The sequence below is a fragment of the Polyodon spathula genome, chromosome 26 (genome assembly GCF_017654505.1).
Source record: "Polyodon spathula isolate WHYD16114869_AA chromosome 26, ASM1765450v1, whole genome shotgun sequence".
Classification (NCBI taxonomy): domain Eukaryota; kingdom Metazoa; phylum Chordata; class Actinopteri; order Acipenseriformes; family Polyodontidae; genus Polyodon; species Polyodon spathula.
The window spans coordinates 12,304,291-12,328,000 of NC_054559.1; the positions used below are offsets into that span (position 1 = coordinate 12,304,291).

Below are 23,710 nucleotides of genomic sequence, written 5' to 3' on the forward strand. Positions count from 1 at the left end.
TTATGGTGTTCTTCAGATTTAAGTGTTTCTTAACCAAAATAGAAGGCAAAAACTACGCAAATGAGACCACTCCTATCAAGTGAACTTTTGTCATGTGTGCATATCAGTAGGCTTTGTTTATTTGAGGGGGGAGTGGGGGGGGGGGGGGGTGGAATAGGTGCCTGTTTGAAAACAGTCTTTCTCTTCTCATGCATTTGTAGCAATAGATTGTCACTGGTGGAATAGTGGTTACCCATGTAAGAAGTGTAAAAGTCCTCCTTCTATTGTACATGGGCAGTTTCCCTACCATCCACACAATGGCAACGATTCCCCCTCATGCGCGAGGGGTATACCGAAGCCAGCTCAGTGAAAATCCAGAACCTTTGCACCATCCTGATAATGTTCCGCTTCCTTGCTGGGAGTTGAAAATACAATGCTGTAGTGCAGAGGGTCAAAGCACCGGGACAATAGTACTTTTGAATTGAGCGAGATGCTGAGCCAGCTATCAAACACTGTTTGCTGTGTTTAAAGTATACATTTTATTGCACATTCTGCATTTAAAGTTATAATTTCACAGCCAGGGTTTGAATCTTGATTAAATCTGTTATCCCTTGATACCAAAAGCGGCACTTGGAATTGGCTTCCTATAAAACAGGTTCCAAGAGTGGCATATCACAAAATAAAAAAATGTATACATAATATTAAGGGGGTGGGGATACTGTATAACAACCTGAATAAATACAAAAACTAATCAAATTCTACACCAAATTAATATGTACTGAACCTATGTTTGGTTTTTGTTTTTCAATACAGGACCAATTTGAGTAAAATAATCAACAGGTGGATGATCAGACTGTAAATCGAACACACGCACTTGCAATCCGTATGTTAATCACTGTCTCTACCTTCATTTTTATTAAAGAAAAATTCATCTTTGTTTCTGTTACTCAAGTCTTTCCATATAAATGTTTTTTTTGTTTTTTTTTTAACATGGGAGAAGTTGTTTGAGTGAGTAACACATGGTATTTTTCACTTATTTTGTTCACAATTCTTTCAAAACCAAAGGATACAATCTTCAAACTTCTGGAAGGGATTTTCAATACCAAATCAAACTCCCTCTAACTGAATTTGAATGACCAAGAAAAACACCCTCATGGATGTGAATCCCTACATTTGCTGTTTACCCTTTCTAAACTGAAAGTGAATTGTGATACCTGGTTATTCTTAGTTTTTATGCTTGGGTTACACACCAAACTACAACCCTTCTCTCAAAGCCACATCAGTGTTATTAATCTGGTGAAAAAAATATTTAATGCCAAGGTTTTAAAATATATCCATAAAACTGCAGCAATGCAAAATTATTTCCATGACTGCAATTTCTGTATTTGAATTTCACCAGCAGGTAGTGCTGTTACTTAACATGTGGGCTGCGCGCTTGTTATTTAAATAAAGTTTTGCAGTTGACGTGCGCATGTTCGGGGTTCTGCAGTGAGGCACACGTGTAAGAGATAGCATCTCGTAGCAGGTTGTAATCATGGAGCTTGATCTGTCACAGGTAACGACGCAATCCACGCATATTAAAGCCGATAGCTAAAACTCTATTGTAAATCACTGTATGTTTAAATGGAACGGGGTATTATTGTACAGTGGAAGGAACGTGATGTTAAATCGGTGTACTCAGACTGTGTGAAATGTAAATTACAACACATCGAACCACACTTAACTACTGGGAAATGCTTAACTAACCACATTTCAGACTGGTCGTTTTTCATAAGTGACTGCTAATTAAACACGTTTGATACCTACGTTGCGTGTAATTGTTTTGTGTAATATAAGTTGTTTTTTCTTAAATCACCGCTAGATGCTGTAATAATGTTCAGGATATAACTATGCCGATTTTACGTAGTATTCGTTGACCCACGGGAATCAGTTTCCCTGCTTATTGTGCTACATGCAATCAGGTGGTCAGGCGATTCGTCTTACGCACTTAAGCCAAGATTTGTTTTGGCCGAATCTCGAATTGACCACTTTCTGAGGGTTAGATTACGCGATAAAAATAAATCCAGACGAAATGTGGTAAATTACTGGCAGGGGAAACCGATTTCCATGGGGAACAGAATTATTCGTAACAGCGGTACTGTGATGAGATGTAAAATAAGAAAGGTATTTTGCTTTATATCATCTAATATATGGCACGCTGCATTTATGATGTAAAATAAAAAGCTTACAACGTGGGCGAGTCTCAAATGCTTTTGAATGGGTTCACATGACAGAGTGCTGAACAGGATACATAGCCGAGTCTACAGTGGAAAGTGTTCAAACGGTTTAGACTTTGAATGTAGTAGATTTCCAGCCTGGGCGAGGGTTGTAGGATTGTGAGACGAAGCCCTGAGTGGTGCCGCTGTGTTTGCAGGTGAGGAAGGCGGTGCAGGCTTTGTTTGCTTATCTGAAGAGCATCCAGGGGTCCCAGTCCCCGCTGTTGAAGGAGCACCAGCACATCTCTCTGTTGGTCACTTTGTGGAAGATCCCACACAAGGAGCAAACCATCCACATGTGAGTGACCAACCCTACTCCCTGCACTAAAATAGAGACATGCATAATCGGGTGGAGTCAATTCCAGTTTTTCAATTCCAGTTCCTTCAGAGCAATTCATATTTTAGAGACATTGTAATGTGATTGTTCAACTGCTTTAATTTGAAGCCAATTTTAAATTGTAATGTGCTGCTGCTGTGAGAAGCTAATTTTAACAGAACCCTGCCAACTGCAAGTTTGATCAGTGATGTGTTGAATTGATTAAAAGGGCATTGGAATTTGGATTTTGTTTTAAAAGGGAATTGGAGTTGAAGAACAGGAATTGCCCCCAAGCCTGTATATAATGTTACCCATTTAAACTGATGTCGCCCAGCATGATTGAGATGAGGACGGTCTGTTGTGGTGGTTCTAGTTTTAGATCCTGTTCCCTTTCCCCACAGCCCCCTCCCTCACGGGATCCGATTCGACAGTGCTGAGGTCTGCCTCTTCACCAGGGATGAGCCCCAGATGACCAGCGAGCAGACTGAGAGGTTGTACAAGAAACTGCTGGCTGAACACGGGGTGAACAGCGTCACACAGGTACTACCCAGCACCACAGCAGTGCTGTCTTCAGAAACGGCACCTGAGAGATTTTGATTGCTTCATTAAAGATTTGAAACTTGCCAGGGGAAACACAATACGAACTTATTTAAATAACGTAATGTTACAACCGATGCATTTTTAACAAGAGCTTGTTTTCACTCATCCCCAAAATCCTCGCCCTTCCTCCCTCAGTGCTGGGCTGGGCTGGGGTCTGCTGAGGTGCCAGAGAGATGCAAATTATGTCCAGACGGCATTTTCTGCTTCCACTGGGGCTTATCTCTACAGCTTTGCAACAAAGCCCTGCCTCTGCTGTAGAGGGCGCTGTACTGGTTCCCAGACTTTCCAGTCTTTTTCCAGGAATTACACATTGTGGCACCCCTCTGACTGCGCTTCCTTTCTCCCGGGTCCCAGGTTATTCCCTACCAGGCTCTAAAAAAGAAGTACAAGCCGTTTGAGGTCAAACGGAAGCTGCTCGAGAATTTTGACCTCTTCCTGGCTGATGTCCGGATTCGCCGTCTCCTGCCCTCCCAGATCGGGAAGCACTTCTACAGGAGCAAGAAGTAAGAATGTCTGAGGGATGGGATTGGTTAAGGTGGATTTTGGAGAAATGCAACAGAAGGGAAGAACAGACTGATTTGCACTGGGGATGGGAAATACAGGGTCCTCTTGATTGTTCTATAATTCTGGGTAGAGGTCGGCTAGAGGTCTTGAGACCTTTCAAATATTTGCATACCTGACCAACTCTGCAAATAATTCCAAACATCCACTATTGCAACGAAGTACCTTACATGTAGAGTCTGTTTGAGATTTCCAGTTAAAACGTAAACAAAGAAAGACAAAACCCCTCTCAATCATTTCTCATTGACTTCCTTTCCTAATACTCCAACACTGCATGATTTAAAAGAAGACAATAACAGGCTTCTTTGAAACTTTGTTACCGTACCTAGACCGCATTAAGATGCTCTTGCAAATTCGCATACTCATTTTTGACAAAAGTCATGACATGTATGACTCTTGGACCAGCTACAGGACAAATACATCCCTTTTCAATGTGCCGCTGCAGAGATGAATTTCCTGTCTTTTTACTGTCATTTCAATAATATTTTACAAGATTTGCGTTTTACAAAGCCACATGGACTTTTATTATTACTGAATACAACAGTGTCGTAATAAATGTATACGTACCCTTTCCAGCAAAGGAACTACGCGTTTTTCTGCTACACGTTCTGTTAAGTTTTATTTATTTATTATTTATTTTATTTTTACTCCATCAGCCTTTAAGGTGAGTTACTCCATAGTACAAATTTTTGGCTAACTGACGTGCACACTAGAAGTCCTCGCCGCTCGCGCGATTTTTTAGGCAGGCAAAAAAGGAAGCATGAACTGAATTTGAGAGCGCTGAAAATTGTATTTTACTCGCTTAAAATTAAAAATGCAATAATCCACTCGCTGATAACACACTGACCTTACCCTAACCCAACCAAACTCGAACTGTAATATACAAATTACACCCGACACCCAAGGCTCTAATTCTGGGGGTGTTAAATGTATACACTGTCTTGTACTGTGTAATGTGCGCTCCCTAACCTAAAATCTAGCGAGACTGGATTACAATAATTTTTATGTATTGGAATTATTTTTGCTGTACACTAGAGCTGAACAGCCTTTGGAATTGAAGGACTGTAGGATGTGAAGTCTGAACTGTGTCAAGCTGTTGATTAACTTTTTCATTATCTCTTGTACGTTTAGAAAGTTGTAACGGAACTACTGCCAACTATTTGGACCGGTCCATTTTACTAAGTATTAGAAACGCAGCAGAACCTCTAGTTAAATAAAGGGTGTAATTAATCCTTTGGTTCTTTGCAGGGCACCTATCTCTGTAAACTTGAAAGTGAAGCAGCTGGCCAAGGAACTGGAAAGGGTGATTCAGGGAAGTACCCTGCCTGTCAACCACAAAGGCTGCTGCTGGTAAGTAGTGCATCGCAGCACTTGAACATGATACTGGAGAGATGAAGTGTAAATAATGTAAATTGAGCCAAAGTGAAACGACTGGCACCTGCCATAACACTGTCAATCAAGTGTTGCACCGCTCAAGATTCAGTGTGTGTTCAGAAGCACTAGTCAGCCCCCTGTTGGCACTGCTGTCCATTGTAACTGAATGTTTAAGTAAGGCAGGAAGTCCCTGGCAGCCTCCCTTGCTGGGGGACCCCCAGTTAACGTGAGTGTCTGTGTTGCAGCATTGCACGTGTGGCTCACTCCGGGATGATGGTGGATGAGGTGGTGGAGAACATCTCTGCTGCTGTCAGTACCATAGCTAAGAAACTAAACCAGGTGAGTCCAATGCTCCCCTTTCAGCATTGCATATTTATTTTCACATACAGGTTTTATTAACCCTTTGTGGCCCTATGTTGGATCAGGTCCGACATTACAACTTTCCCTTTCCAGTCCGATTTCGGACCCTGTCTGACATCATTAAAAAGACGTAAAGCATAGGTGTCTGGTCATTTTTTCTCCAGAAAAAGCTGAGAAAACCTTTCAATGGCCGAGTGCGACCAATAGGAGCCGAATGAAGCTGAAAAATGGGGGCGTATCTGATAGCCCCATGCACCAGAGATAACACAGACATAAACAAAGGAGGTAGCTGCTTCTGCATCAACGCTCAAAGAATATCACTGACATTTGCAGAGCTTTTTGAGATGTTAGAGTAATAAAATAATGACTTGGATCATATTATTGAGGAGTTCGGTGATAAAACGAGTGATTGGAAGAGGATTTATCAGTACGCATGTCTATAAAGAGGTATGTGAAAAATACAGCGAACAAGGGGTGGGGCTTGGCTGGAGATGTAGTACTAATTGTTCTTTTTCCATTCAGTGCCTTTTAAACCTGTTTTACTCTGGGGGGAGTTGCGTATAGGCTTTGCATTGTGATGCAGTGTATCTGAATTGGTGCCTGCCTGTATAAAGGATTTGTTTTCCCATGTTGCAGAAACGGAATAATATTAAAGTCCTCCACTTGAAGACCCAGAAGTCGGTGGCTCTGCCCATCTACTCCTCGAACCTGCGCAGTCTGAGCGAGCCGGACAAAGAAGCAAACGCCCCACCAGACACAACGCAGAACCCTGGGGTAAGACTCAGGGCATAGAGGGGCTCTCCTTGCAACTGCTTCAGTACTGTACTTCTACTACAGGGTAATGACAGCAGACTGGTTCCTCAAAGGTCCTGTCTTTAGATCATTCTTAACTTCTTTAACTCGAGGAAACCTGGCCTGCTGCTTGTCATTTATCCTGTTTAAAACATTGAGTGCATTTAAACAAGATGCAGGAAATCTGGAACACTAATGAAATGTCCAGTATTTTAGGGTTATTTCGAACCTGGGGTTTTAGAAAGGCAATATTCTATATAGTGTATTTAGTGCATTTTATAAACTTTGTGGCTGAATTCTCAAAAAGGATTCCATTTGTTTTGTGTGTTGTAGAAAAAGGGGATGGAGAAGAAGAAGAAAAAAGCAGGGAAGCCAAGAGACCAGGCTGAGGAGGGAGTGAACAGATCAAAAGCTGTGGAGCCAGGGGAGAAGACTGAGGAACCCAAAGAAGTAGTGGAGGTGATTCCTGAGCTGGTTCCCATGGAGACCCCAGCCAAGAAAGCAACCGTGCAGGTGCGTTAGTCTGAGCTTTAGTATGATCAGGGAGAAAGCAGTACCATGCTTTACGGGGCAAGTGAGGGGCATGCAGGTTGCAGAAAGAAAGAGTTTAACTGCCTCAGTATAGCCTAGCAGTGTGCCAGCAATACAGGCTTTATGAAGTATAATTGCAAAGTTCAGGTTACAAAGGGGCGTTGATGTAATTGAGAATGAAGTGAAGTCGACAGTGACTTGTTTTAGCTTGCTCAGTGTTCTAACCTGCGTCTCTCGCTGCTTACACAGAAGACCCCTACAAGTAGGAAGGTCCCAGCTAAGGAGACAGTGGAAAAATCAACAGAGACCCCAGATGTCAGAGAAACTCGGCTGAGAAAAAAGCAACCGCAATCACCTGTAGCAGCATTGGTTCTTCCAGAGACTCCAAAAGCCACGAAAGAGACCCCCGGCAGGAAGGCTAAAGCACCGAAGACCCCAAAACCAGCAGTAACTGAAAACGGGTCAGCCCCAGAGAAGCAGCAGAAAACCCCCAGGAAGAGAGCGGCGCCAGCAGGGAGCAAGCTGGCTAAATCTGCCACAAAAGCACCGAGAACCCCCAAACAGAAACAGGAGTCGGATGTACCCCAGTCTTGTTAAATAAAGAATTTGTATACACTGTAACGAAGGGTACATTTTGACCTTCAAAGGTTTGGAACACATTACCGAAGGAAAGTTGGAACCTTCAGTGATACTAATTTGCATAATTTACTGGCGACGTCACCAAAGTTACTTGTTTATATTTGATTGAAAATCCTGTTTCTTTTACAGGTAATCCATATAAATGGAGTAAAACATTCATAACATTCAGTACATTTCTTTCAATACAGCTTATGCTATACAACGCTTTGCTATCGAGATGGAGAATGAAGAACTTAAAGGTTTGCATCTGGATAACATGAACTCGAGGGGGGTGGGGTGAACGGTACTCAATTTCTTAAATTAGAATTGTTAGTGTTGGCGTATATTTTGTATGTTTCAAACATATGCTACCATAGTACTTCTTTTACACTGTCTTGTACACTATTCAGTATCTGTTTTAGGGAAGCAATGCAACAGCTGTAGGCAAACCACCCCCCCCAGTATAGAGTTGCTACATATTTGATTTAGTAGTGGATTTTAATACAACTTTTGTTTAAGTAATATGCATTATTCAAAATTATCAAAAGATCGAACTTTGCATTTATGACATTTAATGTATGGTTAATGCTACTAACACATTGTCAGACGGTTTCAGCTAACAGCTAAAGGAAAAAAAAAACTGAATGGTCCTGCTGAACCTTCAAAGGGTTAAAACTACCTTTGAATTCCTGGCTAGAGAACGAACCTTTGAACCTTATAGCCCAGTTAAGCACAAACCTTTCTCCCTGTGCCTTTTAGATAGGGTGCTGATTTCCTAGTCTGTGTAAATAGCAGAATCAGTTGATAGCAGTACTATGGCGTGTCTCCTGGTTCATACGCACCACCATACAGACCCAAACGCCCATAGCATCAGACTGGTAACAGATTTATTTTGGCAGGTTCAATATAGATCAGTGTCTCCGAATGTTCTAGACATTAGGCTGATGCACATGTGTTAGTGATTGGTGTAAGTATCAGTACATCGAAGGGTTGTCCTGTTTAAATAGAAACTGAACCCTGTCTACCTTCATTACACACCTGGGCTGCTGTGAATGTTCCCCAAGAAACCTACCATACAATTGGAAAAGCTGTATTCCCGAAGCGCAGTGTGTGTGTGACATGTCATTTTTAACTTGTTAAGTGCAGCGTACATTTGCAGGTTTTAATGAATATTTGACTGTTTGCTGCTGTAATATGTGCTTGTGGAGTACAGCATTGACTTCTCCTGGGACACTTGAAAACAAGAAGTGAGTCTCGGGAAGCTTTTCCTATTTAAAATTGCATTGTTTTTGTTTTTGTGTGTGTTCTGTTTTTAAAAGTATGGCCTTGGTGCCCATACATAAATAGTATATGTATTTCTCTTAAGCTTGCAGGCAAAGCAAACGTAATATTTTCTAATAAGTTAAACGTATTTGAATTTCTATACAATTAGACATCAATATAGTAAATGGAAAGATGGTGCTGTGAGAAATCTTTAAAATAGTAGATTGCAGATAGACAAAAGCGACCACAAACCCACGTCTCTGGATCAACCAGATGCCAAGTGGTCTTCTAACCCCAGTTTGTTTTGGATTGTCCTCTGCAGCCCTTCTACTAGGAGCTTCTGTTCATCGTCTCTAATTTGTTTAAATTTCTCTACCTCCTGTTTGATACAAACCAGCTCCAGCCAGCTCAAAGAGCCTTAGGTGTCAGTGAAATGCTTTTAATAAATCACTGCAATCACAGAAGAGGCCAGAGTGGCTCACTGGTTGAAACCCCTGATGTTCTCTCCCAAGTCCTGTTCAGTGGGTGGCAGTAACAAAAGCCTTTATGGATTATTGGTATTGATTGACTGCTCCTGGTAACTGTTCTGTTGACTTAAATTTCATAGTTTGTGAGAAACTCCTTCAGTAGGTAATAGTATAATAATGAGATAGGACTATGCATTTGTAAGTACATTGCAGTTGACTGCAAGTAGTGCTGGTGCATCAATTTCTTTCTCTTGTCACAACACGTTCCCTGCTCATTTAATCAAAGCAGGTTCCGGGCGATTTTGAACCTTCAGCGGCTCGCACAGGGCTTGTTATTCATGGTAAGCTTCCATGAACTCCATACACTTTTAACGATTCGGCAAAAAACAAACAACGTAACATAAAAGATGCTTCTTTTTAAGCTGAAATGTAATATCTGCGTTTTCTAAATAAACATCACCTATAAACACTGTGTTGCCCATAATGTGACTTATATTAATTAAGTGAGGGAAACCGTATTCCGTGGGGAACTGAATTTTACTAGTACCTGACAAGCACTGTTGGGTACAATGGCCACCTGTTCTTAACATTTCTCATGTAGATAACATTACCTCTTAAGGTCACTTTACAACGTAACCGATGGACAGGATGTGTGTTCTTGTTATTCTCCTGTTTCCCACATCCATAAATTTATATATTGATGGTGTGTTTTTTTTAAAGTTTATAAAGTATCAGCCAGCGACAGTAATCCTCTCGTGCAAAAACCCAGTATAAACTACATGTCAAGTCATTTTCCTTCAGTGCTTTTTTTTTGTGTGTACATTACAATAGCGTAGAAATAGAGCAGACCTACTTCTTAGCACAGAAGCCGTCCACACACGTAAACACCAGTGTTGAACTATTGGGAACATGGAGCTGCTGTTTACAGCTGGGAAGACTTGGGTCACTTTTTTTTGAGTGATCCTAAGCAGTGGCTGAGAATGCCCGCGCTCTGTCGAGTCCAGGAATCTTGTGTGCCAAGCAGGCGGCAGTAGGCCGCATACCCAAACCATATCCGTTTTAATAACATAAATAACATTTTTCATTGCAGTCAGTTTATGATGTCGAATCCATAAAAACAAACCTTGTTAATTTATTACAGCATTGTTAATAGTTAACACTTAAAAAAAAAGTTTTTTTTTTTTTTTTGTGTGTGATTTAAACTTACATTGTATGTTATCATATTTTAGTATTAATTAATGTGTTTATGGTTTATCCCTCAATATGACTTAATCATGGTTGTCAAACACATTTCACAAATTGGACTGAATAGCTACAGGATTTAATACCGCAACAAATATTTAAAATGATTCAAAATGAGACACATCTTGTATTTATCTGTGGAACAAACAAAGGGCTTGAACAGTATTGGAGAAACACACCACTGTAAATACTAGGGTGTCCCAAGATGGGCAGGCTTGATGTGTCTGCAATGTGTTGTCATTATTGCTATAGTAACACGGATATCTACCAGGTGCAGGTTATGAATTGTGATGTTTCAACTGTATGTAATACAGGCTATCAAAAAGCGTTATACGTCCCTACGGGTTGCTGCATTTAAGTAACATAACTGCAATTTTTCTTTTTATTGTTAACATCCTGACAACTTTATACATCTATAACTTAAAATTCTGTTTAAAGCTATTTTCAAAATAGCCGGTGCAATTATAGTGTAAGGATTGTTGCCCATATTGTCAAACAGGTAACACAGCAATAACGATCCATGATGTAATACGGAACAGAAAGGCCTGAGCACTTACGGTTTTTAGAGGAGAGATAGATTTTAAGCCCCAGTGCACTGGAGCGCCCATTTTGAAACGAGCTTTGAAACAGATTTTAAAGTTATAAGTGTAAAAAGTTGTCCGGATTATTATTTAAACAGTTGTAGGTTTGTAGTAACACATGCATGCTATATTCTTCGAAACCCCGCTACTTAATTTATAAGGTGCAGTGGTGTCCCATAATCACGTTCATTTGTACAATTTGTTTTGCTAATGTTATACCTTACCCCATAGCTTGCACTCTACTTATTAAACAGATAAGTAAATTGCAATTTTAATAAATTGCAGTGTTTTATAATCATTTTCCATTTAACTCTGAATAAAATGTACTTTTTACTTCACTCTGGGTATCATACGTTATCATTAACAGACGTTGAATACAGCACTGTTTGTTTACATTACTTAGAGCTAGGTAAAATACCTAACCCCAGCAATTTGTTATATTCTGCGCATTTCGACAATCAGTTTAGCTTATATTTAGTGAAACGGTGCATGTATTCGTTATAAAAACTTACGAGCCTTGTATTTTATACTTCTCATTTGTTCTACATATTTTGTGTGTGTGGTCCCTCCTCTGGGGTGTGGCCAGGGCTATTCAGTTCCTGCAGGGTTCCTCCCTCTGAAAAGTCGGAGCTGGTAGCTAGTAAGACAGTCAGACTTTAGCAATCCTGGGAGACAGAAGTAGACAGGTATGTGCAACTAATCGTTTTAAACAGTGCATGTAAGCAATGAGACGTATAGTGTTTGGATTGTTGCAGTTATTTTATTGTTATCAAATTGCTAAGTTTTTCAAGTATAGTATATCTTTTTTTTTTTTTTGGATTGCATTCTTTAGTTTGACTTCTCCATCATTCCCTCTGCATAACGCTGTTTTTTTTTTAAAAAAAAAAAACATTTTTATCCCATCCCATCCTCCCCTCACTCCAAGGCATTGTGTTCTGTATCAGTTTACACTGTTCTTGTTGAACTGTACTCTCTCAGGTCTCCTAATTCCATATAAGGCTGGGGCAACGGTGGATACTGTTCATGCAGCAACGCTGGAATGAAAGAAGATCAACGCTTTCTTCAGTAGAACACAACACAATGCTATAAAGACACGATTCGAGTTCCAATTTTAGTCTCAAAACATAGTGCACGGTCTAGGTCAGTATAATAAAACATATTGTAAGAACAGTGAACTGCAAAAATACCATGGACATTTACCATAATACTTATCCTATAAACGGACTTACACATTAACTTAAACGTAGAATAAAGTTTTTTTAAATAATTAGTGCACGTATAACATATGGCCACCAGGTGGTGCCAAAGACTAGGTAAAAGAAACAGCGCCCCATAACAGATGGGGAAAAAATAAAACTTTTTTTAATTAAATTAAATATATATATATATATATATATATATATATATATATATATATATATATATATATATATATATATATATATATATATATATGTATGTGTGTGTGTATATATGTGTGTGTGTGCGTGTGTAACAGATGGGTCCTGCTATAATGTGGTATTATAAGTTGTGTGTCATTAACCTGTATATCTTCTTCTGTCACATGATTTAGTAACAGTATTGGATAGAGCTGGGTACCCCTGTAATAAATGAAAGTGGATTGAATTGACCAATCAATCTCCAAGGTGACACACTGAGATCAAAGAAGCCTTGGTGATCCCTGAGCCTTTCCAAACTCCAAACAGGCACGTCGCTTTCAAAAGCCCTGAGAAAGGTCAGATATCATTTCCCCACTTAGTTCTAATTATTTGTATTTTCTTTATTTTAATTGCATTATCATATTTATGAACAGTATCTTAAAATTGTGTGCCCAACAGCTTTATGGCTATACTATAAAACATAACAAAAAACACAATTTCTAATTTCCTGTGTTTCTGAATGTAATTTATACCTAGCAGCAGTAAGATGTAATGCCAAAATTCCCATGTGAAAGTTTAAAGCTAGGTTTGTTTTATGATAAAGTAGGATACAAAGAACAAAAGGATCACAATTCAATGTTATTGTGGGACACTGCGGGCATTTAATAACAATATTAGTATTGATATTCATTAATAATTTAATCGTTTGTAAACTAATCAATTTAAAAAAATGCAACTAGCACACGATGAATGGCAAGTTTTAAAGAAATAAATAAATAAATCTGCACAGTCTCATATCTGTGAATTCTGCCCCCCTCAGTGCCCAGTGCCTGCCCTGTGCCTGTAATCCTGAGGGTCATGTCCTCCCGCAAAGAAGCGGACTCCATGAGCCCGGTGAGGAGGGCACTTCAGCCTGAGCCAGTCCTGGCAGAGGAGTCCAGCCACTGGGTCCACTACCACAAGCCCATCATCATCATGGTAATCGGGGGGCTGCTCTTCGCTGCCGGCACAGTCATAGCCTTCCTCTACTTCTCACGGGTGGGAAGGGTGCCGTACGCGCTGGGCCCCGTGTGCCTGTCCATCGGACTCATGTTCCTGGTCACCGGGCTGGTCTGGGTGCCTGTCATCAAGCAGAAAATCCGGCAAAAGGGACCCATTAGGGAGATGTATTTCAGGAGATCACCCACTTAGTCACAATATGGAAGACGCTGAAATAAGCTGTTTCCATTTTTTTTTTTTTTTTTTTTTTTTTTTTTTTTTTTTTTAATGCGCCAGCTGTAAGAAAACAAAACAAAAAATACGTTCGAAGCGGTAGATGAAAATATATCCTGTAAGACAAATGCAATGGAAATACTTTCTGAGCGAATTTTATGAGCTAGCGCATACTTTTTCTTTCACAGTTTAGAAAAGTTTCACCTAGAGATTCTTTTTTTTTTTTTTTCTGGAACGCAGCATATCTCCACCGGGACTGGGCACTTAATTAAAATTTAATGACACATACCATATGTCAATCAAATCTACAGCCATGACCAAATGTTTTGCATAGAATTTTAGGACTGAGGCTTAATTAAAAAGACAAAACTACATGAACATAATTTAGATATTTTATTTAACACAATTTAATCAAAGAAACTACAAAGCATATCGCAAAAGTCTACCGGGAGCCATAATAGCAGTACAGTATTTCATGTTAGATTTCGAAATGTCACATTTTTCAATTTTGTAATTCAATATGTTAACGTAACATTATTCAACAGGTTTCATTGGACTTTATGAAGCAATATTGGTTAATTATGTAGATTGCTGGAAAACTTTTGGACACAGATGCAATTGCGGCCCGTAATTATAAAAAAATAAATATTCTTGAATCAGCTATGTTTTTTTTTTTTTTTTTTTTTTTTTTTTTTTTTGGTTTGTTTGCTTGTTTTTTGGGGGTTTTTTTTGTAATATCCAGAAACCTGTTGCGGAGCACCGAATTTAGCAGTTACGGTAATTCAACTTAAATAACGCATATCATATGCAGGGGTCGGCACAGTCATGACGGACACCTTACAAAATACTGACCTCACTAATGATCAAATGACCGTTAGTAATACATTTAATTAATTATTATATGAAATAAACCTCATAGTGCTGTGATAGGTTTACCGACACAGATTTTAACCACTCCATTTTCTGTACTGGATCATTATTTTGTTCATTTTCTAAACATCTGAATATGGCTTCACTCAGATTTTTTTGCCTTACAGCGTCCAAATATTCCTGTTAGTTTCAAAAACTCAGAGCGAACCTGCTCCAACATTTACAAAACGATAGTTGCAATGCATACCGTGTTAAAATGTTACAAAACTTGGCATGGCTTTGTGAAAATCCATGGTTGCCCAATACAGTAATAACTCTGATTTCTTGTAATTTAATTGTTTGTAGGCTTATATATATATATATAATAATTTTTTTTAAGTCTTTTTTTTAAGGGAATCACTGTCAGTAGATTCTGTTGAAAGGTCATACACACATTTATTTTGCTACGCCAATTACCTACCTGTATGACGCCACGCACACCCCCCTGTCTCAGTTCGGTTGCAGGTGAGTTTCGACAAAGGACTCGTCGCGGCGCTACCGCAGAGGCGTGTGTGCGGTGAACTGTGAACCCTACACCTCTCTCAGCTTACCTGTATGAACAGGAAAGAAAATAATCCTTAGAAACACTTTTCAAAGGCAGAGGGGAAAGAAGCATACACATATCAGGTGTCATTGTTTCTCTTATACCTGGCCGACATGGAAGCGATGGGACTCGGACGCTGTTCCTGTGCCTTTTGGCTAGCGGTCGCCTTTGATATCATGGGACTTGGAATCCTGCTGATCGGAGTGTTCGCCAACCTCTTTTTTTATGATTTTCTTATTTACGCCGGAGCCATTATCATATTCCTTAGCCTGATCTGGTGGGTGTTTTGGTACACTGGCAACATTGAGGTGCCACCGCAGGAGTTGGAAGACGATGTCGGTCTTTTGAAGAAGGACACCGGGGTTGTGGGGCTAGTGAGGAGGCTCTCGAGCCGCTTAACCAACGGTTTCAGGTCATCGTTCGGAAGGAATAAACGAAACAAAGGACAGAGGGGCAACCCCCAGACCCAGCGGCCGGCACAAGCGGGTCCAACACAGCAGGCAGTGGTCCTGCCAATGGCACAGCCTGGTAATGTGCATACGGTCTCTGCTGCCGTAGCTACCGAAGTGCCACCGGACCACGCAGCCATTCAAACATCAGCCATATAATCAAAGAAGGGTACGTTTTCATTTGATTTATTTTATGGTTTTTGTTATAGGATAACTCTTCATGTTTTTAAAAGTTTGCCACGGGTCTAATTAGTGATTATTTATTTATATATTTTTAAACACTTGTAGTTCACTAAATTATTAATTATTCGTTTCTTATTTATTTATTTATTTATTTAAAAGTGTTTTGTGCGCAAGCTGTTGTTGAGACGAGGCTATTAACTCTTGTTAATGATTTTCCATTATTGAAAGGCTACTGTAGTTTCCTGCATGACTCACTTTGAGTGTGGGGATGTACAGTCCTGCATAAACTAAAGAATAAAATGTACAGTAACAATTGAATACATCAGATTTTTAAAGAACGAATTGAAAATAGTGGAATGTTTTGCATTATATATTTACAATTATACTTTTGACAATTAAACAACCATTTTATTTTACCTTCTAAATGGGTTTCTCTTCCAAAAAAAAAAAAAAAAAAATAAAAAACACGCTTTATGTTTTTTTTTTTTTATTTTTTAAATCAACCAATTACAGGATTCTAAATGTAAACAATATGAACTGAAAATATACACTTAACGAACATTTTCTCTTTTCTTAAACAGGGGAATCAACTTTAATAGGGAAACAATCTTATCGATAAGCCATATACCCAGCCAAACAAACGTTTTACTGCATTGACTTGAACATTGAACATTGAATCAGTTGGCCTATTCCTCGTTTTCTTTGTGAAAAGCATATTTTGATTTCTGCCGGTTTTCTGGTTGATGAATTATTTATTTACTGTGACCATTTTTTTGTATCTTTTGTACATTAAAATTTGATACCATAAAAACAAAAACAACGATTTAATGTATCTTGTTTTCAGCGCAAAATACTGGATTTCAAGTCTGTGGGTAGGATTTCTTGAAGAGGTTTTGAGTGTTGGGTAAAGCTGATAAAGTCATTCCTACAGGATACAGTAGATTACAATTTCAGAGAAATTGATTTACATGTCCAATATACAGTATTTTTATGGATGTCTGTTCACTGTATTCTTCCATGATGTTGCAGTGCATTCAACTCCATCACAAGAAATAACGTTTGATAACATTTTACAGGCAATGCATACATCTCTCTTAGTATTTTTGCCATTGACTCCTGAGAACAATCTTCTGGAGTACAGAATGGTTTTGAAGTCGGAGCTTATATGAAAAACAACATTTACAGACAAAGGTACAGAACTCTCAATAAGGTCCTACTGTCCCAGTAAACATACATTTAAACGGTTTTCTACGTGCACCATTGTATAAGTTAGGTTTCGTCATCTAGATAAGAGTCCACCATTCAAACCAGGTAGGAGTGTGTCTCTTCTTGTGCTTGCATTTTGCAATTGATGAATGTGGACTTTCCAGCATATTGTACTTTGACTTTCCAGGACGCCCTATGTGGCAATATTCTAAGACTGATTGCTTTCCCCAAAAGCAGCACTGACCATGTTGGATGCTAGCGGGTAGAACTAGGTGACAACATTTGTCTGTTGTGTTTTTTTTTAAGTCAGTAAAATCTTGTCATGTACGTGTTTAATATTTTAACTTTTTTTTCCTGTGAATAGCTTTCTGTTTGTTTGATTATCCTCTGCATGCACACCAACAGTACCTTTTAGAAACTTAGTTAGGCAGATCACTAGACCCACAAAGTAATGGTTAGTATTTGTTTATATTGGACTCAGTCTTTTTTAAGTCAACATTAGTCACACTGCACACATCTGAAAAAGTTAATCATTAAAAACCACTGTACTTTATATATGCCTGCAGCCTGCATAGTACATTTCTCCCCAGTTATTTTAAAGTGTGTTTCATTGGTTATTGTTCCAGTGGGTATGACAGGTTAGACTTTCTGCAGCTATAGCTTTGATAAGGATCAGAATACCTGACCTTTGTACAGTTTTATAGGTGTTGTCCACCAATAGTTTCTATCTGTTTGTGAACATGATTTAAATATAAGTAGATCAACAAGGTCTATACTATACTAATTGGACAAGTACAGTGTGTCTGGGAGTCAGATCAAGTTTATGAGTCAATAATCACCATACCTGAATATCATGGCATACAGGTACAGTTCCTCTTTTTTTTTTTTTTTTTAAATGTATTGTTTGCAAATGTAGAGCTCATTAAACTGGATGCAGAAAAATTCACAATGAAAGCTTCCTTTGGCGTATACTGTAATTACCATTGCTATATTAGCAGAAAAAAGGCTGAATATTACAAAACAACCAAACTCATTTTGACATTGCAAAAATCAAAAACAGGTAAGAACAAAGATCCACATTTTCACTTTTAAAAAAAAAAAACTTGGTACAAAGATATTAAAACATAAGAACATAAGAAAGTTTACAAACGAGAGGAAGCCATTTGGCCCATCTTGCTTGTTTGGTTGTTAGTAGCTTATTGATCCCTCTGGATTATCATAACAAGCAATCATCTACATGCTTTTTTTAATCTTCCCAATTCGGGATTTGTAGAATACTGTATTTACATATAGCAAGTGCCACCTGCTTTCTATTTAAATCTTAAAAATTATACACCAAAAAGTACATGTATTCTTTCAGCCTTAGTTCAGTTGCCCATTGCCCCTTTTTGCACAAAATCCTGTCTCTGTAGTAAAATCCCCCCCTCTGGGTTACATGGCAGGGGCGTTACATGCTTTAAATGTTTCTCAGTAAGGAGATTAATAGTTTATGTTGTTCACATTATCAATTTGAGGGTTGACAGTCTGTATTGGTCCCTGTAGTATGTTCTTACTCTGGGCAGGCTTGCTCCAGTGTACAGATAATGAGATTTGAGCTAGCAAATCTAAAGCCCCTGAGATTTGCCATCTCATTTGCTGCTGAGGACTTGTTGGTGGGAACAAATAGCATGGTAACGTCAAATAAGCTGCATTGGTTCACACATCCGAAAATATCCGCATAGCCCTTCCAGACTGCAGTTTAAACTACCATCCTGAGGAAAATGGTGTTGCACATGCGCCAAAGTATAATTTTGGTTTGTTTATAATCCTTTTAGCTCACAATTTTAGAAGTGATTTGCAACTAATGGCCTTCATAAGTTTGAAAGACATTGATATTTGAGACAATTGAAGGTTTATTTACTAAATTATCACCAAAAACATTTTGAACCCATTGTCTTGACTCATTAGCATATTTTCCAGGGCAGTTCCCTTCACTGCAGTGAAATGGTACTGACAGTATATCTGGAAGCTGCTGATCAATACATACAACCCAGAGAGAGAAGCGAGAGCAGCACGCAGAAAGTTTTCTGGACGTTTGTATACTTTTTTAAAATCCCATTTTAAAAGTACAGAGTGCTAGTGTTTGGCCCACTGTTGTTACTGTAGTTTCTTGGGTAATTTGTAATTAAGCATATTGTGGGCGAATGTTGTTTTTGCTTCTAGGTTAAGGGAAAGTCAGATTTGACTGATCGATACAAACCTGTTTAAGTGAGCCATCTTGTGGATTCATTTCAGCTGGTATATTAGTTTGATATTTGAAAAACAGAGAATTAGTGTTGCCACTACAATATCAGCGTACTAACTGGAAGACACCTAGCAGTTACTAGCAATAGCAGCATCATGAATCTGGAACAAATATTGCACCTGTCTGCATTTCAAACAAATAAATGACCATCCCATCACAGCTACTTTACCTGGCTCGGCAGGAATTGAAGCCAGCTCCCTGAACACTGCCAGGAAGCCAGGGGCAATGCTGATTCTGAAATCCTCTGCAGGGTTCTGTGTTTGTCTGGTGTGTTTGTAAACAGGGAGACCTTGGAGTAACAGGCAGTCACCTGACTTCTGTTGCCAGGGTTGAGACCCACAATAAAAAGGCTCACATTTCACCCTGATGCAAGAGATTGGTTTTTTGTTTTTGTTTTTTTTCCCCCCTTCTAATTTGCACATTCCCTGATGGCCCCTGTCCTGGAAACCTAACAATCCTTTTCAGCAAAAATAATTACCTGGCTGATGATCTCTGCTGTACAATCCAATTAAACCCATAGTTCACCTGTGTCACTCAAGTATTCCGACCTCATCTCAGTTATTTTGAAGTGTTTATTTATCTAAATTAATTTGGGAAAAGTGGTCTTAATTGAAAACTGGTTCTAATGTAGGGATTTTGGGCAGTGATGTTGACCCTCAGCACAGGAAGTGATACAATACTAGGAAGCAGCAGTTTCAACTTGTTTTGCAGTGTTTTTAATGTTTCACAATGGCACACAGAAAATATGTATTTTAAGTAAACATGGCAAACATTTATTATTCAATGTGTTTATCCAAAAATATTGCAATAAATAAATGTACAGCATACAAAAAACATTATGGTGGTTCAATTGTGAATAACAGTATTTAAAGCATTTCCCAATCTGTTCAGTCTTAGCGTCCGCTGGCTATACTTCGCTACAGCACGACTGCAAACAACTTGCTTAGACTCGGAGAACAGAAAAAAAAAGTTCTAAACGAAGCCAGTGTAAACGTTTTATTAAAATGCATTGCGTCGTCGCAGGGAAATGGTTTCATTTGTAGTTGCTCGTTATCACAACAAAACAACCACGAGGTTTTATAATTAATTGTTGACGCATTATAAAATTTTATTAAGCTCGGATACACGCCGTGACAACGCAATGAACTTTAATTTCCAGGTCAGAGACAGGACTAGAAAAAATAGCAGTTGTTGTTCCGGGTACGTGGGAAGCAGCACGGCTGCACATGGCGTGGAAGAAAGCAACACAAATACCGAATAAGCGAATTGTCTTTATAGTGTGCACCGTCAAACACATCGGCAGTGACATTACGTTGTACCTCGATTTATGAAAAGGTATGTAAACCACCATTTGTTATGCATTATATGGTTGTGTTACGTGTTTTACCTTTGCTCTGAACCCGCATGTATTTAGTGTTATTTTTAGGTCTTGTTTTTGTATAAAATAATAAACGAATGGAAATTCTCTATTTTTTTTCCCCCGGAATTGAGGTGATTGAGTAGATCGTGTTAAAGTTTCAGTAAGTTAAGTCATAGTACGTCATGAATTTTCTGACACTAAACATGTCTAGTCATGTCAGACTCTCTCTGTTTGTTTTTCTCTCTCTGTTTGTTTTTGTTGATTAATTAAACTTCTTAAACCTCCAAAAACGACTTGTTTTTGCATTTTTCTTAACATTTAACCCTTTAGGTACAAGGAACGTAAGTGTCCCACAATTAAAATTGTGGCAACTTTCTTATTTTTGCAATGAAATGCACGAAACTGTTTTACATTTTACTGACAGGTCGGATCTGGTCATCCAAATTGTCAGTTTCCTTGCGACACCAGAGTCGCACTCAAATGTATAAACGAAACCGTTTGAACAACCGCACAATTCCTTGTGTACCTTAATGAATAAATCGGTTTTGTACCAAGTGGGAAATGTTAAAATAAATGCTCCACCTCTTCCAATACCCCTCCCGCATTGAGGCATGTAAACAAACTGGACTGGCAATTAGAGCGCTCAGAGCGGAGGAGTTAGTAAAGTCAGATACATTATATTTGATTCCTTTTTCACTTTTCAAGTCGCTGAGACGATGGAGGTGGATGGCCGTGAATTCATCAACTCGCCGAAATTTAAGACAGTGCGGTTCGGGGGCACTGTGACTGACATTCTGGACAAATTCTTACGGGTGAGGTGAACCAAGGTTAACAGTTAACATTATGATTTGGGTAAAATTTAATTCTAAATAGTTCAGTTCTGAGAATCAATGTAAGGCAGTGATAGTAAAATGACACTTTGCAGTGGTGCGTGGCAGGATGTGAATATAGGTGTATGTATATGCACGTTATGCGTATTGTGTAATTTACAGTGCATTTGGTAAACAATTAAATATTTCTTATTGCAAATTATATCTGTGTGTGTGTTTTGTTAGGGTGACACCAGTGATTATGAACTGTTAAAGCACCAACTCTTAGACCCAGACATTAAGGTAAGAAAAGCAGATTTGATTATCTTCAGAAATATTAACAGAAACTTGTGGGTGAAAAAAGAAACACATTTGCTCTCTGTGGTGTTTCTTAGTGATATATGTAGCGGGAGAACTGAGTTGGAAATAAAACTCCCATTGCTAAGGAGTTTTTTCCATTCCTGGTTTTTCTATGAGTTTTAATAAGACACAAGTAAAACCTGGAATGGGTAAAACTGCTATGCAAGGGGAGTCTTATTTCCATTCCTGGAAGAACTGGTTAATAGTTAGACTCTGGGTTGCAGCTGTACACAAAAGTCACCAGGCTACAATAACTGAAACAGAAAATGATTTACAAAGTGAATCTAAACAATAGGAGGACAACATAACTGATATCACATACCATCCACCAAGTTTCTCTTTAACACGCACACAGAGACAGTTTAAAAACCAACAGAATAAGACATTGACATTAAGAAATATTTCTATCCAGGGGAAACGATGGCCATTGAAGTTGTTATGTTTATGGGGCAGTAGAGCTTGCTGAAGAGTCCGGTGCAGTTACTGACTGTGATACTAAGACCTCTTCTCCGCTGGACAACCTTAGTAGGAGCCTGGTTGTTTTTCCACTGGGGAGCTGGAGTCATGCAGTGAACATGCCGAGTCATATGTAGATCACGCACTATTAAGAGGTGCTGTATTTGACTTGAGTGGCGGGTCCAGAGGGTATACTTGAACCCTCGGGGGTCGGTTGTGCCAGTGGAAAATGGTTATGTGAGCATGTGTGATCAAAGGGCTCCCTTGTGTACATGTTTTTTTTCGTTGTTACCTGGCAGGATGCTCAGATTATCAACTGGCTCCAGGAGTTCCGGAGCTGTGTCACCCACCTGACCAAGGACTTTGAGCAGCTCGTCTCCGTCATCCTGGTGAGATCCAACACTTTTTCTCTCATTTACCTCTTCCCTCCTGTAGCACAGCAAGGAACCACACTAATTGTATTCAGTGAATGTTAAACTGCTCTGGAATCGTTCTGACGTGTATTCTGTGATGCGTAACTCTTTCCACAGCTTCGGCATGTGCTTCAGTTTTTTAAATATATTTTTGAACCATGTTGAATGGGATTTTTAGACTGTAAGTGGATTCGTAGACAGGAGGTATTGTGGCGGTGTGTGTAAATAAAGGTGAAACCCTCTCTTGTAGAGACTGCCCTGGCTAGGCCGAAGCCAGGATGTGGTTGAAGAGTACTTGGCCTTCCTGAGTAACCTGGTCTCAGCCCAGACTGTCTACCTGAGGTCCTGTCTTAGCGTGACTGTCTCCAACTTCATACCGGGTGAGATCTCATGACCATGCGTTTGTTTTATATTCAGACTGCTGTGTTCCACTCCACACAGTTGCACTCACTGTCAGTCTATTTTAGTGTCTGCTGTGACGTTAGGCATATATTCTTGGTGTATGCTCTGCTAAGTGAAGTTTTTGTCTTGTAACAGGGAGAATTGTAATCAAGGAAGGAGATGTGGACATTTCAGACTCGGACGATGACGAAGAAAGTATGTGTCTTCTTTGTGAAAAAGTTTGTTATACATAAAAAGGCTATCCCTGAACCTTATGTATCGTTAGCTGTTGGTTTGCAGTCACAAAAAAAGTCCCTTTTTTCTTTTTATTAGACTTGCCCAGGAACTTTGATTTGTGTCATCGGGCCTTGGAAGTTATAGCCAGATATGTTCCTTCGTAAGTATTTGAGCATGTTACTTCAACCATAGAGCTGTACAATATTTTTCAGTTATGACTTGAGTGAAGTCTCTTAATCTGTTTGAAATGTTTGGCTAGCGCAGGAATGTCTCTTCTGTTTTGCAGAACGGCCAGGTTTCTTATGCCAATCCTCCGTGAAAAGTTTCCTTTTATCAACAAGTCTGGAAGAACATTGGTAAGGAAACAACTACCTTTAATAGACACTGAATCCTAAAACATTAAGTAACGCATAGACTTTGGAGCTAACTGAGGAATCTTGTAGAACTAAAGTTTTGTCCCATGCGTTTAGTTTGCTTTATATTTTAAAAAGTACAGCTCTACTCTGTTGCGGACAGACTGAATTAACCTTTACACAAACATTACTTATAGGGCTGAGTTTACTGTTAAAATAGCATCAGGAAGATGTTC

General features: G+C 39.1%; 4 protein-coding genes across 6 annotated transcripts; all 4 read left to right on the forward strand.

The window, feature by feature from the left end:
- Positions 1-193: 193 nt before the first annotated feature.
- On the forward strand, positions 194-7,462 carry rsl1d1 (ribosomal L1 domain containing 1). Of its 3 annotated transcripts, none has more exons than XM_041230171.1 (9): positions 194-862; positions 2,393-2,532; positions 2,952-3,090; positions 3,505-3,653; positions 4,960-5,061; positions 5,331-5,424; positions 6,082-6,219; positions 6,571-6,750; positions 7,018-7,462. In XM_041230171.1, the coding sequence occupies exons 3-9, from the start codon at positions 3,019-3,021 to the stop codon at positions 7,363-7,365; spliced, it is 1,083 nt and encodes a 360-aa protein (XP_041086105.1). In that variant the 5' UTR covers positions 194-862; positions 2,393-2,532; positions 2,952-3,018; the 3' UTR covers positions 7,366-7,462. The 3 variants fall into 3 exon arrangements, with proteins under 3 accessions (XP_041086105.1, XP_041086104.1, XP_041086103.1); XM_041230170.1 differs by lacking the exon at positions 194-862 and adding an exon at positions 1,373-1,534 and having other exon boundaries at positions 7,021-7,462; XM_041230169.1 differs by lacking the exon at positions 194-862 and adding an exon at positions 1,378-1,534.
- A 5,449-nt stretch (positions 7,463-12,911) lies between these two features.
- On the forward strand, positions 12,912-13,545 carry LOC121301002 (phosphoinositide-interacting protein-like). Its single transcript, XM_041230061.1, has one exon. It carries the CDS (start codon positions 13,177-13,179, stop codon positions 13,507-13,509), a length of 333 nt encoding a protein of 110 aa, XP_041085995.1. The 5' UTR covers positions 12,912-13,176; the 3' UTR covers positions 13,510-13,545.
- A 1,551-nt stretch (positions 13,546-15,096) lies between these two features.
- Positions 15,097-15,591, forward strand: si:dkeyp-72e1.6 (transmembrane protein 238-like). The gene has a single exon (XM_041229058.1). The coding sequence runs from the start codon at positions 15,097-15,099 to the stop codon at positions 15,589-15,591; it is 495 nt and encodes a 164-aa protein (XP_041084992.1).
- Positions 15,592-20,041: 4,450 nt separating this feature from the next.
- LOC121300668 (RNA polymerase I-specific transcription initiation factor RRN3-like) lies at positions 20,042-23,531 on the forward strand. The gene is made up of 8 exons (XM_041229327.1): positions 20,042-20,440; positions 21,171-21,277; positions 21,521-21,577; positions 22,390-22,479; positions 22,754-22,883; positions 23,041-23,100; positions 23,218-23,281; positions 23,408-23,531. The coding sequence occupies exons 2-8, from the start codon at positions 21,182-21,184 to the stop codon at positions 23,514-23,516; spliced, it is 606 nt and encodes a 201-aa protein (XP_041085261.1). The 5' UTR covers positions 20,042-20,440; positions 21,171-21,181; the 3' UTR covers positions 23,517-23,531.
- The last annotated feature ends 179 nt before the right edge of the window (positions 23,532-23,710 follow it).

Coding starts and splice junctions, on each gene's coding strand:
- rsl1d1 (XM_041230169.1), top strand. CDS start 1,514: ATGGAGCTTGATCTGTCACAG. Junction 3,091..3,504: donor GGGTGAACAGCGTCACACAG/GTACTACCCAGC, acceptor CCCGGGTCCCAG/GTTATTCCCTACCAGGCTCT. Junction 6,220..6,570: donor ACACAACGCAGAACCCTGGG/GTAAGACTCAGG, acceptor TGTGTGTTGTAG/AAAAAGGGGATGGAGAAGAA.
- LOC121301002 (XM_041230061.1), top strand. CDS start 13,177: ATGTCCTCCCGCAAAGAAGCGGACTCCATGAGCCCGGTGAGGAGGGCA.
- si:dkeyp-72e1.6 (XM_041229058.1), top strand. CDS start 15,097: ATGGAAGCGATGGGACTCGGACGCTGTTCCTGTGCCTTTTGGCTAGCG.
- LOC121300668 (XM_041229327.1), top strand. CDS start 21,182: ATGGAGGTGGATGGCCGTGAATTCATCAACTCGCCGAAATTTAAGACA. Junction 21,578..22,389: donor TCTTAGACCCAGACATTAAG/GTAAGAAAAGCA, acceptor GTTACCTGGCAG/GATGCTCAGATTATCAACTG. Junction 22,480..22,753: donor AGCTCGTCTCCGTCATCCTG/GTGAGATCCAAC, acceptor CCTCTCTTGTAG/AGACTGCCCTGGCTAGGCCG.